The following is a 19,994-nucleotide window of genomic DNA, read 5'->3' on the forward strand; positions in this document are numbered from 1 at the left end:
TATCTGCAGTAACACAGTGTCTGGAGGGAGTATCTGCAGTAACACAGAGTGTCTGGAGGGAGTATCTGCAGTAACACAGAGTGTCTGGAGGGAGTATCTGCAGTAACACAGAGTGTCTGGAGGGAGTATCTGCAGTAATACAGAGTGTCTGGAGGAAGTATCTGCTTGTAACATTTATATGCACTGAAAAAAAATAATAATACATTGAAAAAATAAAATAAAAATGGTTGCAGCTTCCGAATGAATCTAAAATGGATGCTGTCCAGTAGGTGGGAGGGTCTGCTAGGGAGGGTGTGCTTCTGATTGGCTGGAATGTGTCTGCTGACTGTGAGGTACACGGTCAAAGTTTACTCAGTGATAAAGAATAGGGGGCGGACCGAACATTGCATGTGTTCGCCCGCAGTGGCATGCTATGTTCGCCAGGAACTATTCGCCAGTGAACCGTTCGGGACATCACTAGTCCCCATGCTGCAGGAAAACTCTTACAGTCATTAAAAGTCACAAACAAAATTCCTAGTGACATTTTGTTCATTCCTCAGGTACACATGTCATATGAAATCGAGTTTAACTGGATCACCAGACTTCATATCTTTGGCTCCTAATGCAACATCTGGCTTTCCTATTAATGCAACAAGTGAGTAGCAGGTGCACGGTAAGACTATGACTGCCAGTTATAAAAGCCTATGACCAACTGCACTATAGGACTACAAGCATTGAGACTACGACCAGGTGCACTGTAAAAGTACAACTACAAGCACTGAGAGACTGACTGGATGCACTGTAAGAAAAGGACTATGAGCATTGAGGGACTATGACAGAGTGCATTGTAAGACTATGACTACAAGCACTGAGAGACTGACTGGATGCGCTGTAAGAAAAGGACTATGAGCATTGAGGGACTATGACAGAGTGCATTGTAAGACTATGACTACAAGCACTGGGAGACTGACTGGATGCACTGTAAGAAAAGGACTATGAGCATTGAGGGACTATGACAGAGTGCATTGTAAGACTATGACTACAAGCACTGAGAGACTGACTGGATGCGCTGTAAGAAAAGGACTATGAGCATTGAGGGACTATGACAGAGTGCATTGTAAGACTATGACTACAAGCACTGAGAGACTGACTGGATGCACTGTAAGAAAATGACTATGAGCATTGAGGGACTATGACAGAGTGCATTGTAAGACTATGACTACAAGCACTGAGAGACTGACTGGATGCACTGTAAGAAAAGGACTATGAGCATTGAGGGACTATGACAGAGTGCATTGTAAGACTATGACTACAAGCACTGAGAGACTGACTGGATGCACTGTAAGAAAAGGACTATGAGCATTGAGGGACTATGACAGAGTGCATTGTAAGACTATGACTACAAGCACTGAGAGACTGACTGGATGCACTGTAAGAAAAGGACTATGTGCATTGAGGGACTATGACAGAGTGCATTGTAAGACTATGACTACAAGCATTGAGAGACTGACTGGATGCACTGTAAGAAAAGGACTATGAGCATTGAGGGACTATGACCGAGTGCATTGTAAGACTATGACTACAAGCACTGAGAGACTGACTGGATGCACTGTAAGAAAAGGACTATGAACATTGAGGGACTATGACAGAGTGCATTGTAAGACTATGACTACAAGCACTGAGAGACTGACTGGATGCACTGTAAGAAAAGCACTATTAGCATTGAGGGACTATGACAGAGTGCATTGTAAGACTATGACTACAAGCACTGAGAGACTGACTGGATGCGCTGTAAGAAAAGCACTATGAGCATTGAGGGACTATGACAGAGTGCATTGTACGACTATGACTACAAGCATTGAGACATGTGGACTGCGAGCATTGAGAGATGTGGGCTCCGTGCACTGCTAGCACTGAGAGCATTGGTAGACTATGACCTGGCGCATTATGACACTAGAACTGAATGCAATGTGAAACTGCATGAATGAATGATGTAAATGGGGTAATTCTCCCTCATCTCTTCTTTCTCAGCTTACGTGGACTGCTCAACGCTTCTCCTGAAGGATTCCATGTTTACCGGTACTCTAATTGGATATATGATGGCCCCCGATGCTTTACAGTGCCAGCATCTGTGTACCCAGACTCCTCTCTGCCAGTTTTTCACACATTTTAGCATTGACTGGATGCTGGATGAGAGGAGGTGAGACTTATCTGTTCATTATGTTACTAATCAATGGCTGTCTCTAGAAATGTAGCAGACCATACTGTGAAATGTAACACTGAGCACTATCTGCTGAGAATGGGCTCATTCAGACTGTAATGCAGAGAGCAGTACAAGAATACAGAGACACAGGTTGTGTGTAATATGTAGGAAGCCGTACCAGAATGAACCCTGCTTGCTTATCGCTGAAAATATTGGGATTATCACGAGTGCATGAGACATCCTTGGTCAAAGAAGAACTCGCTGAAGAATGTGCATCAAATGCAGGGCCTTCGAATGTGACTGTATCTGTAATGCTCCAGGCTTTATCAAGATGATAAAAATTCAGATTTCTGTTTTTATTCCAGTAAAATGTTTGTTTGTATTTTCAGATTTTATTGTTTCCTGCAGCGAGGGGATGGAGGAAATCCCAGCTCCATAATTAGCCTTCTTAATGCAACATCTGGGTTCTCAGAATCACTGTCTGGTCTTCAAAGAGGTGAGAAAGCTCAGTTAAAATGTTATATGTAAACAGATCTAAATGACACAATGGACTTTGTATTTGAATTGTGACACACGTCACGGAACTGCCCCACCACAGTCCCCATGTACACACATCATTTCATTGTGTAGATTGGCTGTACATGCAAATCCTGGCATAACGTATGCAGCATTTATATGTTGTAGGCATTCTGATTAACTTCTACCTGGTTTACTGCCTGCAGCATATGATTGCTATATACTGCATGACAGCACTTTGGTGCCAATCGACTTCTACACATGGTATGTGTTCTGGAAACCATGGCATCCTTACACGCCACACGTACAGGATCCCCTAAACTCCGACTGAGTAAATCTCTCCCTAGTTCCGCAGAGTGAAAGGGTTATATAGCTCTTGTATCCCCAAGCATCAGCCAAGACTTTGATGAAGAGTAAATAAGAATGTTTTATAAGGGCCAAGGTGCCAGGTTATATACACAGACCCCCAGCATGGGGTCTCCATTCAGTTTTACAGTAAGCCTGCCCACGCGTCTCTGTGTCTGGGAGATAAGAGAGCTGGCTTTTACTTTAGGCTATTTCTCAGGCACTCAAGGTACCCCACAAAAAACCCCAAAATACATACAAAATGAATAGGAACCCTTACAAGTGTTATATCCCTGGATATCCCGGATCCGCGCACCCAAGTTGTCCAAATAGCATTCGAATCTGTAAAGTATAGCCGAACCGCCACCGGGGTAAAGTTTTGACCGGCCGGTCAACTTTCGGGAGTTCCTATATAAACATAAATTAAGTTTCCCCCTGGCTCATACATAGAGAATGTTCTCCTCGTTAGGGGGAATGTTTTCCCTGAAAAGCGCTCCTCTGGCTTGTCTGGACACGGAGCAGGCAACAATATGATTTTACTGGTGTTTGCGAGGCATAGTGTCCGACAGAGTTCCAGGCACTCAACGACATAGTCCTGCTGCTTGCTTTCAGGAGACAAAACGTCTGCCATTTGTTAGAGCACGTGTTGTTTGGGTACACTAATGGCATAGAAGAAAAAATGTAAATCATAAATCATAACAAACTCCCATGCCTAAGTAAGTGAGGAAATGAAGTGCTAAACACCAAATCTGTTCGTAAATCTCCCCTTAATTCCTGAACACCGGTAAAAATGCTAAAGGGAGAAAGGATACTGTCTAGAGGATCAGCAGCGCTAATAATAAAAGTAGGACAGATAATGTAAAGTAAAGTAGAGAAAGCCTCTTTCCCTGGTAAACTTACTAAATAGGCATAGAAGACATAAATTGAAAGGAAAAACTTAAATCATAACAGATTGTGTATCACACAGTGCAGTGAAGTGCCCATGTGTTTGCAAGTTAAAATTGACCCATAGGAAAGAACCTGACGTGCGTTTCGGTGCAGTATATATGCTCCTTCGCCAGAGGCAAAAGATCTACTGAACGTGGACTCCCTTATATCAGAGTACTGCACCCAAAGGTAATTAGCAACAGCCAATCAGTTCCCTCAACATCTTGAGGGGGTGTGTGAGGGGGCGTGACCATCAAATGACTGATGTCATACTTGAAATGACTGATGTCATACCTGAAGTATACCTTATAATATATAATAGACGCTCCTCACAGGGCTATCAAATAAACTTTTTAGTGCATTTTTATATTATTGTTTTGTTTTTAACGTATTCATCCTCGTATAGCCTGTTATTAAGAGTTACAGAAGGTGCTTGAAGGTTTCAATGACTGTCTTTGGTCAGGTTAATCTTTAGATGGACACTATAACCACCATGAACAGTTCATCTCACTGAAGTGGTTTAGGTACAATGTCCCCATCCTAACCAGTCATGCAGTGCAAATCAACACATGTTAGAAAGTATCTAACAATGATATATACAGCCCCTGTCAACTTTAACTTCGAACTATTCCTCAAGCAGACCGAGGATAATGTCAATATAAATAAACAGTTAACAGTTTCCACATCTGCCAAACATCATTGAACCATTCCGGCTATGCAGCAAATTATCTAGCCTACCAATACATGGAGCCAAAGGTGCACTTCAGGTCTTAATAAATCTTACATGGTATATGGTAAATGTAAATATCGACCCCCTATGAACAAAGGGCAAAAACTAAATAAATAGATAAAAATGCCAACTAAGGAGATAATAGTTAATGGTCACCATAGTAAACCTAGACTTAAATTGCCCTAATATGGGGGCCAGCCCACCAAGCTGTGAGCAGTGATTCTCAATGACCCAGTATAGGATACCCAAGTAGTGGCCAGAAAGATATGGTATAGGGTTCAATGGCCACAAAAATGTAAATCAAATTATACTGAGCGAAAGTACAGCCATATTTCCAAGTAAGTTTCAAAGTGCCCCATTATGGCTGCATATAAAAGGCCAGGTAGATGCACGTATAACTTCTATCATATAGCTGAGCAGGACAGTCTCTTTGTATATAGAATTAGGATCCTAAGAACCATAAAGAGGCAGTGCCATCAAAGACATCATACAGGGTCAAGAGGCCTAAGGAGCCTTACATTGTCCATTCCACTGGATGCTTTGATGCCTACATCTTTATCTCCTGTCAGCATTATATTCAGTTTGTGAATTTTTACTTTTTTGTTTCTATGGTTATGACCAACACACTTTGCGTTCTCTATAATTGCAGAGTGCATCACAGAGATGTATGATGGGGTGGACTTTCCAGGCTCCGACGAGAGAAGTCTAAATGCAAAATCATTCGAAGAATGCCGCTCTCTCTGCACTGCAGATCCAATCTGCCAGTTCTTCACCTTCTTCAACCAAACATTTCTCACACCGGATCAAACGTGAGTACAGAACTCAATGTCGGCACAAAACACAGCCAGTAACACTAGCATGCAGAGCATGTGTCCTAGCACCAGGTTTTAGAGATCTATACAGTGATTAGAAAGCTGGTTCCAGGGATCTATGCAGTGATTAGAGAGCAGGCTCTATTGAGCTATATAGCAGTTAGAAAACAGGTCCCAAGTGTGGCAGAAATGCCTCTGCCACGTGTTCTTGGATGGGCTTGCTTGCCAGCCTCCTGCCAAAAGACTATGGGCCCTTTAAAAACGATATGAACAGACCTGGTTCGTGGGATTTTATATTGGTTCGGGAACCGAACAGGCGCACATATCTAAGACCACCCGGGAGCTTGTTAATGCCTAATTGACAGTTTGTAATCTTGACTCAAGGATCTCCCAGACACAGAAGAGGGATTATCTTGTTTTCTATGGGAGTGTCCTGGACCTGAGAGCCAATGTAATTGTGTGTATGTTTTTACTGTAGTCTACTCTCAGGTCCACAGGGGGGGTGCCCCTTGCATGGGGAACTGCATATAAGGCCAGTTGTGGCTGCAAATAAATGAGTTCCAGTTTACCCTCAACAGAGAGAGCCTCATCTCGTGCTTGTAGGGGAAAGCTATACCAGCTATAGTCCCTGCTTTTGGGATTGTTCTTTGGATTGCTATAATCACTAGCTCTTGTAGGAGCTACACTGCTATACTCTCTTGGAGAGGTCTTTTCACTGGGAGCTGGATCCAGGAGTTTGGTCCAGGATGAGAAGGGACGGCGAGACCTTAGCCAAGCAGTGGCGTCTAAGGGACTATGGTGATTGTGGTGTCCTGTGCAGTGCTTATGGTACTCATCGACAGCTAGGAAGCAGCTATTGGCGGAGGCACTAAGTCGGGGAGCCAGGCTGTCCGTCACATCTGGTGGCAGTGGTGGGGTGGCTTCCTAGTGAATATAGAAGCATCCTGGGGACACCGCAATTGTTATGGATTTATAATTGAGGGCGACGCTAGTATTCGTACAGAGCTAGTGTCTACAGCAGTATGGAATCATCTAGCCCCCGGGCAGCATTCGCATATGAGGAGGAGTTTCGCTGGAGGTTGCAGCACCACTTGGGCCAACGATATGGGCCTGTATCAGAGGAGAACATACTGGACTACAGGGAGGCCACTAGAAAGGAGCTTTGGGACGAAGCCCTGGAGGGTGTACAGTGTTGGCAGGGTGAGAGTCAGCGAGAAGCAGTGGCTACAGGTACAAGTGGCACTGCGGATGCATCTCCTGGGAGAGCAGCCCCTGGATGAGTGGGTGACTAAGCTCGAGAGACTGGTATGGAAGGAATTGTGGCTTGACGACATGTACCAGGTGATATGGTGGTACACAATTCAGTATGTTCCCTGTATGGCTGAGCACGACAGGCCTGAGGGCAAGGATTACAATGGCCCTGGCCTGTAATGGTAGGCCTATGCCGAACCGGAGTTCGGGAGTGCTGGAGGGTACCGATTTTGGGGGAAAAAGACCACAGGGAAGCCCGGCTGGATCTTCCTATAGCTGGCTGTGGGGACTACGGTGGTTATGGTGTCCGGTGTGGTGCTTATGGTTCTCGAGGATTACTAGGAAGCTGCGATTGGTGGAGGCACGCAGTCGGGGTGCCAGGCGGTCCGTCACACCAGTGACCTATGCAGTGATCAGAAAGGGCTTCAAATAATCCAGTGATCTATGCAGTGATTAGAAAGCAGGTTCCAGTAATCTGTGCAGTGACTAGAAAGCAGGTTCCAGGGATCTGTGCACCGGGAGTGCTGGAGGGTACCGATTTTGGGGAAAAAACGACAATAGGGAAGCCCGGCTGGATCTTCCTATAGCTGGCTGTGGGGACTTCAGTGTTTATGGTGTCCAGTGCGGTGCTTATGGTTCTCAAGGATTACTAGGGAGCCGCGTTTGGTGGAGGCACCCAGTCGAGGTGCCAGGCGGCCAGGCACACCAGGGACCTATGCAGTGATCAGAAAGGGCCTTCAAATGTTCCAGTGATCTATGCAGTGATTAGAAAGTAGGTTCCAGTAATCTGTGCAGTGATTGGAATGCAGGTTCCAGGGATATGTGCAGTAATTAGAAAGCAGGTTCCAGGGTTCTATGCAGTGATTGGCATGCAGGTTCCAGGGATCTATGCAGTGATTGGAATGCAGGTTCCAGGGATCTATGCAGTGATTGGAATGCAGGTTCCAGGGATCTATGCAGTGATTGGAATGCAGGTTCCAGGGTTCTATGCAGTGATTGGAATGCAGGTTCCAGGGATCTATGCAGTGATTGGAATGCAGGTTCCAGGGTTCTATGCAGTGATTGGAATGCAGGTTCCAGGGATCTATACAGTGATTGGAATGCAGGTTCCAGGGATCTATGCAGTGATTGGAATGCAGGTTCCAGGGATCTATGCAGTGATTGGAATGCAGGTTCCAGGGTTCTATGCAGTGATTGGAATGCAGGTTCCAGGGATCTGTGCAGTGATTGGAATGCAGGTTCCAGGGTTCTATGCAGTGATTGGAATGCAGGTTCCAGGGATCTATGCAGTGATTGGAATGCAGGTTCCAGAGATCTATGCAGTGATTGGAATGCAGGTTCCAGGGTTCTATGCAGTGATTGGAATGCAGGTTCCAGGGATCTATACAGTGATTGGAATGCAGGTTCCAGGGATCTATGCAGTGATTGGAATGCAGGTTCCAGGGATCTATGCAGTGATTGGAATGCAGGGTACAGGGATCTATACAGTGATTGGAATGCAGGTTCAAGGGATCTATGCAGTGATTGGAAAGCAGGTTCCAGGGTTCTATGCAGTGATTGGAATGCAGGTTCCAGGGTTCTATGCAGTGATTGGAATGCAGGTTCCAGGGATCTATACAGTGATTGGAATGCAGGTTCCAGGGATCTATGCAGTGATTGGAATGCAGGTTGCAGGGATCTATACAGTGATTGGAATGCAGGTTCCAGGGATCTATGCAGTGATTGGAATGCAGGTTCCAGGGATCTATACAGTGATTGGAATGCAGGTTGCAGGGATCTATGCAGTGATTGGAATGCAGGTTCCATGGATCTATGCAGTGATTGGAATGCAGGTTCCAGGGATCTATGCAGTGATTGGAATGCAGCTTCCAGGGATCTATGCAGTGATTGGAATGCAGGTTCCAGGGATCTATGCAGTGATTGGAATGCAGGTTCCAGGGATCTATACAGTGATTGGAATGCAGGTTCCAGGGTTCTATGCAGTGATTGGAATGCAGGTTCCAGGGATCTATGCAGTGATTGGAATGCAGGTTCCAGGGATCTATGCAGTGATTGGAATGCAGGTTCCAGGGATCTACGCAGTGATTGGAATGCAGCTTCCAGAGATCTATGCAGTGATTGGAATGCAGGTTCCAGGGATCTATACAGTGATTGGAAAGCAGGTTCCAGGGATCTATACAGTGATTGGAAAGGAGGTTCCAGGGATCTATGCAGTGATTGGAATGCAGGTTCCAGGGTTCTATACAGTGATTGGAATGCAGGTTCCAGGGATATATACAGTGATTGGAAAGCAGGTTCCAGGGATCTATGCAGTGATTGGAAAGCAGGTTCCAGGGATCTATGCAGTGATTGGAAAGCAGGTTCCAGGGATCTATGCAGTGATTGGAATGCAGGTTCCAGGGATCTATGCAGTGATTGGAAAGCAGGTTCCAGGGATCTATGCAGTGATTGGAAAGCAGGTTCCAGGGTTCTATGCAGTGATTGGAATGCAGGTTCCAGGGATCTATACAGTGATTGGAAAGGAGGTTCCAGGGATCTATGCAGTGATTGGAATGCAGGTTCCAGGGATCTATGCAGTGATTGGAAAGCAGGTTCCAGGGATCTATGCAGTGATTGGAATGCAGTTTCCAGGGATCTATGCAGTGATTGGAAAGCAGGTTCCAGGGATCTATGCAGTGATTGGAAAGCAGGTTCCAGGGATCTATGCAGTGATTGGAAAGCAGGTTCCAGGGTTATATGCAGTGATTGGAATGCAGGTTCCAGGGATCTATGCAGTGATTGGAAAGGAGGTTCCAGGGATCTATGCAGTGATTGGAATGCAGGTTCCAGGGATCTATGCAGTGATTGGAATGCAGGTTCCAGGGATCTATGCAGTGATTGGAATGCAGGTTCCAGGGATCTATGCAGTGATTGGAATGCAGGTTCCAGGGTTCTATGCTGTGATTGGAATGCAGGTTCCAGGGATCTATGCAGTGATTGGAATGCAGGTTCCAGGGATCGATACAGTGATTGGAATGCAGGTTCCAGGGATCTACGCAGTGATTGGAATGCAGGTTCCAGGGATCGATACAGTGATTGGAATGCAGGTTCCAGGGATCTATGCAGTGATTGGAATGCAGGTTCCAGGGATCTATGCAGTGATTGGAATGCAGGTTACAGGGATCTATACAGTGATTGGAAAGGAGGTTCCAGGGATCTATGCAGTGATTGGAATGCAGGTTCCAGGGATCTATGCAGTGATTGGAATGCAGGTTGCAGGGATCTATGCAGTGATTGGAAAGCAGGTTCCAGGGATCTATGCAGTGATTGGAATGCAGGTTCCAGGGATCTATGCAGTGATTGGAATGCAGGTTCCAGGGATCTATGCAGTGATTGGAAAGCAGGTTCCAGGGATCTATGCAGTGATTGGAAAGCAGGTTCCAGGGATCTATGCAGTGATTGGAAAGCAGGTTCCAGGGTTATATGCAGTGATTGGAATGCAGGTTCCAGGGATCTATACAGTGATTGGAAAGGAGGTTCCAGGGATCTATGCAGTGATTGGAATGCAGGTTCGAGGGATCTATGCAGTGATTGGAATGCAGGTTCCAGGGATCTATGCAGTGATTGGAATGCAGGTTCCAGGGATCTATGCAGTGATTGGAATGCAGGTTCCAGGGATCTATGCAGTGATTGGAATGCAGGTTCCAGGGATCTATGCAGTGATTGGAATGCAGGTTCCAGGGATCTATGCAGTTATTGGAATGCAGGTTCCAGGGATCGATACAGTGATTGGAATGCAGGTTCCAGGGATCTATGCTGTGATTGGAATGCAGGTTCCAGGGATCTATGCAGTGATTGGAATGCAGGTTCCAGGGATCTATGCAGTGATTGGAATGCAGCTTCCAGGGATCTATGCAGTGATTGGAATGCAGGTTCCAGGGATCTATGCAGTGATTGGAATGCAGGTTCCAGGGATCTATGCAGTGATTGGAAAGGAGGTTACAGGGATCTATGCAGTGATTGGAATACAGGTTCCAGGGATCTATGCAGTGATTGGAATGCAGGTTCCAGGGATCTATGCAGTGATTGGAATGCAGGTTGCAGGGATCTACGCAGTGATTGGAATGCAGGTTCCAGGGTTCTATGCAGTGATTGGAAAGCAGGTTCCAGGGTTCTATGAAGTGATTGGAATGCAGGTTCCAGGGATCTATGCAGTGATTGGAATGCAGGTTCCAGGGATCTATGCAGTGATTGGAAAGCAGGTTCCAGGGATCTATGAAGTGATTGGAAAGCAGGTTCCAGGGTTCTATGCAGTGATTGGAATGCAGTTTCCAGGGATCTATGCAGTGATTGGAAAGAAGGTTCCAGGGATCTATGCAGTGATTGGAATGCAGGTTCCAGGGATCTATGCAGTGATTGGAATGCAGGTTCCAGGGATCTATGCAGTGATTGGAATGCAGGTTCCAGGGATCTATGCAGTGATTGGAATGCAGGTTCCAGGGATCTATGCAGTGATTGGAATGCAGGTTCCAGGGATCTATGCAGTGATTGGAATGCAGGTTCCAGGGATCTATGCAGTGATTGGAATGCAGGTTCCAGGGATCTATGCAGTGATTGGAATGCAGGTTCCAGGGATCGATACAGTGATTGGAATGCAGGTTCCAGGGATCTATGCAGTGATTGGAATGCAGGTTCCAGGGATCGATACAGTGATTGGAATGCAGGTTCCAGGGATCTATGCAGTGATTGGAATGCAGGTTCCAGGGATCGATACAGTGATTGGAATGCAGGTTCCAGGGATCTATGCAGTGATTGGAATGCAGGTTCCAGGGATCTATGCAGTGATTGGGATGCAGGTTCCAGGGATCTATGCAGTGATTGGAATGCAGGTTCCAGGGATATATACAGTGATTGGAAAGCAGGTTCCAGGGATCTATGCAGTGATTGGAAAGCAGGTTCCAGGGATCTATGCAGTGATTGGAAAGCAGGTTCCAGGGATCTATGCAGTGATTGGAATGCAGGTTCCAGGGATCTATGCAGTGATTGGAAAGCAGGTTCCAGGGATCTATGCAGTGATTGGAAAGCAGGTTCCAGGGTTCTATGCAGTGATTGGAATGCAGGTTCCAGGGATCTATACAGTGATTGGAAAGGAGGTTCCAGGGATCTATGCAGTGATTGGAATGCAGGTTCCAGGGATATATACAGTGATTGGAAAGCAGGTTCCAGGGATCTATGCAGTGATTGGAAAGCAGGTTCCAGGGATCTATGCAGTGATTGGAATGCAGGTTCCAGGGATCTATGCAGTGATTGGAAAGGAGGTTCCAGGGATCTATGCAGTGATTGGAATGCAGGTTCCAGGGATCTATGCAGTGATTGGAATGCAGGTTCCAGGGATCTATGCAGTGATTGGAATGCAGGTTCCAGGGATCTATGCAGTGATTGGAATGCAGGTTCCAGGGTTCTATGCTGTGATTGGAATGCAGGTTCCAGGGATCTATGCAGTGATTGGAATGCAGGTTCCAGGGATCGATACAGTGATTGGAATGCAGGTTCCAGGGATCTACGCAGTGATTGGAATGCAGGTTCCAGGGATCGATACAGTGATTGGAATGCAGGTTCCAGGGATCTATGCAGTGATTGGAATGCAGGTTCCAGGGATCTATGCAGTGATTGGAATGCAGGTTACAGGGATCTATACAGTGATTGGAAAGGAGGTTCCAGGGATCTATGCAGTGATTGGAATGCAGGTTCCAGGGATCTATGCAGTGATTGGAATGCAGGTTGCAGGGATCTATGCAGTGATTGGAAAGCAGGTTCCAGGGATCTATGCAGTGATTGGAATGCAGGTTCCAGGGATCTATGCAGTGATTGGAATGCAGGTTCCAGGGATCTATGCAGTGATTGGAAAGCAGGTTCCAGGGATCTATGCAGTGATTGGAAAGCAGGTTCCAGGGATCTATGCAGTGATTGGAAAGCAGGTTCCAGGGTTATATGCAGTGATTGGAATGCAGGTTCCAGGGATCTATACAGTGATTGGAATGCAGGTTCCAGGGATCTATACAGTGATTGGAAAGGAGGTTCCAGGGATCTATGCAGTGATTGGAATGCAGGTTCGAGGGATCTATGCAGTGATTGGAATGCAGGTTCCAGGGATCTATGCAGTGATTGGAATGCAGGTTCCAGGGATCTATGCAGTGATTGGAATGCAGGTTCCAGGGATCTATGCAGTGATTGGAATGCAGGTTCCAGGGATCTATGCAGTGATTGGAATGCAGGTTCCAGGGATCTATGCAGTTATTGGAATGCAGGTTCCAGGGATCGATACAGTGATTGGAATGCAGGTTCCAGGGATCTATGCAGTGATTGGAATGCAGGTTCCAGGGATCTATGCAGTGATTGGAATGCAGGTTCCAGGGATCTATGCAGTGATTGGAATGCAGCTTCCAGGGATCTATGCAGTGATTGGAATGCAGGTTCCAGGGATCTATGCAGTGATTGGAATGCAGCTTCCAGGGATCTATGCAGTGATTGGAATGCAGGTTCCAGGGATCTATGCAGTGATTGGAATGCAGGTTCCAGGGATCTATGCAGTGATTGGAAAGGAGGTTACAGGGATCTATGCAGTGATTGGAATACAGGTTCCAGGGATCTATGCAGTGATTGGAATGCAGGTTCCAGGGATCTATGCAGTGATTGGAATGCAGGTTGCAGGGATCTACGCAGTGATTGGAATGCAGGTTCCAGGGTTCTATGCAGTGATTGGAAAGCAGGTTCCAGGGTTCTATGAAGTGATTGGAATGCAGGTTCCAGGGATCTATGCAGTGATTGGAATGCAGGTTCCAGGGATCTATGCAGTGATTGGAAAGCAGGTTCCAGGGATCTATGAAGTGATTGGAAAGCAGGTTCCAGGGTTCTATGCAGTGATTGGAATGCAGTTTCCAGGGATCTATGCAGTGATTGGAAAGAAGGTTCCAGGGATCTATGCAGTGATTGGAATGCAGGTTCCAGGGATCTATGCAGTGATTGGAATGCAGGTTCCAGGGATCTATGCAGTGATTGGAATGCAGGTTCCAGGGATCTATGCAGTGATTGGAATGCAGGTTCCAGGGATCTATGCAGTGATTGGAATGCAGGTTCCAGGGATCTATGCAGTGATTGGAATGCAGGTTCCAGGGATCTATGCAGTGATTGGAATGCAGGTTCCAGGGATCTATGCAGTGATTGGAATGCAGGTTCCAGGGATCGATACAGTGATTGGAATGCAGGTTCCAGGGATCTATGCAGTGATTGGAATGCAGGTTCCAGGGATCGATACAGTGATTGGAATGCAGGTTCCAGGGATCTATGCAGTGATTGGAATGCAGGTTCCAGGGATCGATACAGTGATTGGAATGCAGGTTCCAGGGATCTATGCAGTGATTGGAATGCAGGTTCCAGGGATCTATGCAGTGATTGGGATGCAGGTTCCAGGGATCTATGCAGTGATTGGAATGCAGGTTCCAGGGATCTATACAGTGATTGGAAAGGAGGTTCCAGGGATCTATGCAGTGATTGGAATGCAGGTTCCAGGGATCTATGCAGTGATTGGAATGCAGGTTCCAGGGATCTATGCAGTGATTGGAATGCAGGTTGCAGGGATCTACGCAGTGATTGGAATGCAGGTTCCAGGGTTCTATGCAGTGATTGGAATGCAGGTTCCAGGGTTCTATGCAGTGATTGGAATGCAGGTTCCAGTGATCTATGCAGTGATTGGAATGCAGGTTCCAGGGATCTATGCAGTGATTGGAAAGGAGGTTACAGGGATCTATGCAGTGATTGGAATGCAGGTTCCAGGGATCTATGCAGTGATTGGAATGCAGGTTCCAGGGATCTATGCAGTGATTGGAAAGGAGGTTACAGGGATCTATGCAGTGATTGGAATGCAGGTTCCAGGGATCTATGCAGTGATTGGAATGCAGGTTCCAGGGATCTATGCAGTGATTGGAATGCAGGTTGCAGGGATCTACGCAGTGATTGGAATGCAGGTTCCAGGGTTCTATGCAGTGATTTGAAATCAGGTTCCAGGGTTCTATGAAGTGATTGGAATGCAGGTTCCAGGGATATATGCAGTGATTGGAATGCAGGTTCCAGGGATCTATGCAGTGATTGGAATGCAGGTTGCAGGGATCTACGCAGTGATTGGAATGCAGGTTCCAGGGTTCTATGCAGTGATTTGAAATCAGGTTCCAGGGTTCTATGAAGTGATTGGAATGCAGGTTCCAGGGATCTATGCAGTGATTGGAATGCAGGTTCCAGGGATCTATGCAGTGATTGGAAAGCAGGTTCCAGGGATCTATGAAGTGATTGGAAAGCAGGTTCCAGGGTTCTATGCAGTGATTGGAATGCAGTTTCCAGGGATCTATACAGTGATTGGAATGCAGGTTGCAGGGATCTACGCAGTGATTGGAATGCAGGTTCCAGGGTTCTATGCAGTGATTGGAATGCAGGTTCCAGGGTTCTATGCAGTGATTGGAATGCAGGTTCCAGTGATCTATGCAGTGATTGGAATGCAGGTTCCAGGGTTCTATGCAGTGATTGGAATGCAGGTTCCAGTGATCTATGCAGTGATTGGAATGCAGGTTCCAGGGTTCTATGCAGTGATTGGAATGCAGGTTCCAGGGTTCTATGCAGTGATTGGAATGCAGGGTACAGGGATCTATACAGTGATTGGAATGCAGGTTCAAGGGATCTATGCAGTGATTGGAAAGCAGGTTCCAGGGTTCTATGCAGTGATTGGAATGCAGGTTCCAGGGTTCTATGCAGTGATTGGAAGCAGGTTCCAGGGATCTATGCAGTGATTGGAATGCAGCTTCCAGGGATCTATGCAGTGATTGGAATGCAGGTTCCAGGGATCTATGCAGTGATTGGAAAGGAGGTTCCAGGGATCTATGCAGTGATTGGAATGCAGGTTCCAGGGTTCTATGCAGTGATTGCAATGCAGGTTCCAGGGATCTATGCAGTGATTGGAATGCAGGTTCCAGGGATCTACGCAGTGATTGGAATGCAGGTTCCAGGGATCTACGCAGTGATTGGAATGCAGCTTCCAGAGATCTATGCAGTGATTGGAATGCAGGTTCCAGGGATCTATACAGTGATTGGAATGCAGGTTCCAGGGTTCTATGCAGTGATTGGAATGCAGGTTCCAGGGATCTATGCCGTGATTGGAAAGGAGGTTCCAGGGATCTATGCAGTGATTGGAATGCAGGTTCCAGGGATCTATACATTGATTGGAAAGGAGGTTCCAGGGATCTATGCAGTGATTGGAATGCAGGTTCCAGGGATCTATGCAGTGATTGGAATGCAGGTTGCAGGGATCTACGCAGTGATTGGAATGCAGGTTCCAGGGTTCTATGCAGTGATTGGAATGCAGGTTCCAGTGATCTATGCAGTGATTGGAATGCAGGTTCCAGGGTTCTATGCAGTAATTGGAATGCAGGTTCCAGGGATCTATGCAGTGATTGGAATGCAGGTTCCAGGGATCTATACAGTGATTGGAATGCAGGTTCCAGGGATCTATGCAGTGATTGGAATGCAGGTTCCAGGGATCTATGCAGTGATTGGAATGCAGGTTCCAGGGATCTATGCAGTGATTGGAATGCAGGTTCCAGGGATCTATGCAGTGATTGGAATGCAGGTTCCAGGGATCTATGCAGTGATTGGAATGCAGGTTCCAGGGATCTATGCAGTGATTGGAATGCAGGTTCCAGGGATCTATGCAGTGATTGGAATGCAGGTTCCAGGGATCTATGCAGTGATTGGAATGCAGGTTCCAGGGATCTATGCAGTGATTGGAATGCAGGTTCCAGGGATCTATGCAGTGATTGGAATGCAGGTTCCAGGGTTCTATGCAGTGATTGGAATGCAGGTTCCAGGGATCTATGCAGTGATTGGAATGCAGGTTCCAGTGATCTACGCAGTGATTGGAATGCAGGTTCCAGGGTTCTATGCAGTGATTGGAATGCAGGTTCCAGGGATCTATGCAGTGATTGGAATGCAGGTTCCAGGGATCTATACAGTGATTGGAAAGCAGGTTCCAGGGTTCTATGCAGTGTTTGGAATGCAGGTTCCAGGGATCTATACAGTGATTGGAAAGCAGGTTCCAGGGATCTATGCAGTGATTGGAATGCAAGTTCCAGGGATCTATGCAGTGATTGGAAAGGAGGTTACAGGGATCTATGCAGTGATTGGAATGCAGGTTCCAGGGATCTATGCAGTGATTGGAATGCAGGTTCCAGGGATCTATGCAGTGATTGGAAAGGAGGTTACAGGGATCTATGCAGTGATTGGAATGCAGGTTCCAGGGATCTATGCAGTGATTGGAATGCAGGTTCCAGGGATCTATGCAGTGATTGGAATGCAGGTTCCAGGGATCTATGCAGTGATTGGAATGCAGGTTCCAGGGATCTATACAGTGATTGGAAAGGAGGTTCCAGGGATCTATGCAGTGATTGGAATGCAGGTTCCAGGGATCTATGCAGTGATTGGAATGCAGGTTCCAGGGATCTATGCAGTGATTGGAATGCAGGTTGCAGGGATCTACGCAGTGATTGGAATGCAGGTTCCAGGGTTCTATGCAGTGATTGGAATGCAGGTTCCAGGGTTCTATGCAGTGATTGGAATGCAGGTTCCAGTGATCTATGCAGTGATTGGAATGCAGGTTCCAGGGATCTATGCAGTGATTGGAAAGGAGGTTACAGGGATCTATGCAGTGATTGGAATGCAGGTTCCAGGGATCTATGCAGTGATTGGAATGCAGGTTCCAGGGATCTATGCAGTGATTGGAAAGGAGGTTACAGGGATCTATGCAGTGATTGGAATGCAGGTTCCAGGGATCTATGCAGTGATTGGAATGCAGGTTCCAGGGATCTATGCAGTGATTGGAATGCAGGTTGCAGGGATCTACGCAGTGATTGGAATGCAGGTTCCAGGGTTCTATGCAGTGATTTGAAATCAGGTTCCAGGGTTCTATGAAGTGATTGGAATGCAGGTTCCAGGGATATATGCAGTGATTGGAATGCAGGTTCCAGGGATCTATGCAGTGATTGGAATGCAGGTTGCAGGGATCTACGCAGTGATTGGAATGCAGGTTCCAGGGTTCTATGCAGTGATTTGAAATCAGGTTCCAGGGTTCTATGAAGTGATTGGAATGCAGGTTCCAGGGATCTATGCAGTGATTGGAATGCAGGTTCCAGGGATCTATGCAGTGATTGGAAAGCAGGTTCCAGGGATCTATGAAGTGATTGGAAAGCAGGTTCCAGGGTTCTATGCAGTGATTGGAATGCAGTTTCCAGGGATCTATACAGTGATTGGAATGCAGGTTGCAGGGATCTACGCAGTGATTGGAATGCAGGTTCCAGGGTTCTATGCAGTGATTGGAATGCAGGTTCCAGGGTTCTATGCAGTGATTGGAATGCAGGTTCCAGTGATCTATGCAGTGATTGGAAAGGAGGTTCCAGGGATCTATGCAGTGATTGGAATGCAGGTTCCAGGGATCTATGCAGTGATTGGAATGCAGGTTCCAGGGATCTATGCAGTGATTGGAATGCAGGTTGCAGGGATCTACGCAGTGATTGGAATGCAGGTTCCAGGGTTCTATGCAGTGATTGGAATGCAGGTTCCAGGGTTCTATGCAGTGATTGGAATGCAGGTTCCAGTGATCTATGCAGTGATTGGAATGCAGGTTCCAGGGATCTATGCAGTGATTGGAAAGGAGGTTACAGGGATCTATGCAGTGATTGGAATGCAGGTTCCAGGGATCTATGCAGTGATTGGAATGCAGGTTCCAGGGATCTATGCAGTGATTGGAAAGGAGGTTACAGGGATCTATGCAGTGATTGGAATGCAGGTTCCAGGGATCTATGCAGTGATTGGAATGCAGGTTCCAGGGATCTATGCAGTGATTGGAATGCAGGTTGCAGGGATCTACGCAGTGATTGGAATGCAGGTTCCAGGGTTCTATGCAGTGATTTGAAATCAGGTTCCAGGGTTCTATGAAGTGATTGGAATGCAGGTTCCAGGGATATATGCAGTGATTGGAATGCAGGTTCCAGGGATCTATGCAGTGATTGGAATGCAGGTTGCAGGGATCTACGCAGTGATTGGAATGCAGGTTCCAGGGTTCTATGCAGTGATTTGAAATCAGGTTCCAGGGTTCTATGAAGTGATTGGAATGCAGGTTCCAGGGATCTATGCAGTGATTGGAATGCAGGTTCCAGGGATCTATGCAGTGATTGGAAAGCAGGTTCCAGGGATCTATGAAGTGATTGGAAAGCAGGTTCCAGGGTTCTATGCAGTGATTGGAATGCAGTTTCCAGGGATCTATACAGTGATTGGAATGCAGGTTGCAGGGATCTACGCAGTGATTGGAATGCAGGTTCCAGGGTTCTATGCAGTGATTGGAATGCAGGTTCCAGGGTTCTATGCAGTGATTGGAATGCAGGTTCCAGTGATCTATGCAGTGATTGGAATGCAGGTTCCAGGGTTCTATGCAGTGATTGGAATGCAGGTTCCAGTGATCTATGCAGTGATTGGAATGCAGGTTCCAGGGTTCTATGCAGTGATTGGAATGCAGGTTCCAGGGTTCTATGCAGTGATTGGAATGCAGGGTACAGGGATCTATACAGTGATTGGAATGCAGGTTCAAGGGATCTATGCAGTGATTGGAAAGCAGGTTCCAGGGTTCTATGCAGTGATTGGAATGCAGGTTCCAGGGTTCTATGCAGTGATTGGAAGCAGGTTCCAGGGATCTATGCAGTGATTGGAATGCAGCTTCCAGGGATCTATGCAGTGATTGGAATGCAGGTTCCAGGGATCTATGCAGTGATTGGAAAGGAGGTTCCAGGGATCTATGCAGTGATTGGAATGCAGGTTCCAGGGTTCTATGCAGTGATTGCAATGCAGGTTCCAGGGATCTATGCAGTGATTGGAATGCAGGTTCCAGGGATCTACGCAGTGATTGGAATGCAGGTTCCAGGGATCTACGCAGTGATTGGAATGCAGCTTCCAGAGATCTATGCAGTGATTGGAATGCAGGTTCCAGGGATCTATACAGTGATTGGAATGCAGGTTCCAGGGTTCTATGCAGTGATTGGAATGCAGGTTCCAGGGATCTATGCCGTGATTGGAAAGGAGGTTCCAGGGATCTATGCAGTGATTGGAATGCAGGTTCCAGGGATCTATACATTGATTGGAAAGGAGGTTCCAGGGATCTATG

The 19,994-nt window shown here is 46.6% G+C and overlaps 1 protein-coding gene across 1 annotated transcript in view; it reads left to right on the plus strand.

Annotated features, from left to right (window-relative positions):
* The window catches only part of LOC134614083 (coagulation factor XI-like), a 111,267-nt gene that overhangs the window by 73,591 nt on the left and 17,682 nt on the right, over positions 1-19,994 (plus strand). Inside the window, exons 12-15 of the mRNA XM_063457503.1 lie at positions 540-634; positions 2,011-2,179; positions 2,572-2,678; positions 5,350-5,509. Coding sequence (XP_063313573.1) covers positions 540-634; positions 2,011-2,179; positions 2,572-2,678; positions 5,350-5,509 — 531 coding nt within the window. The remainder of the gene's footprint in view (positions 1-539; positions 635-2,010; positions 2,180-2,571; positions 2,679-5,349; positions 5,510-19,994) is intronic.

The sequence above is a fragment of the Pelobates fuscus genome, chromosome 6, assembly GCF_036172605.1.
Source record: "Pelobates fuscus isolate aPelFus1 chromosome 6, aPelFus1.pri, whole genome shotgun sequence".
NCBI classification, from domain to species: domain Eukaryota; kingdom Metazoa; phylum Chordata; class Amphibia; order Anura; family Pelobatidae; genus Pelobates; species Pelobates fuscus.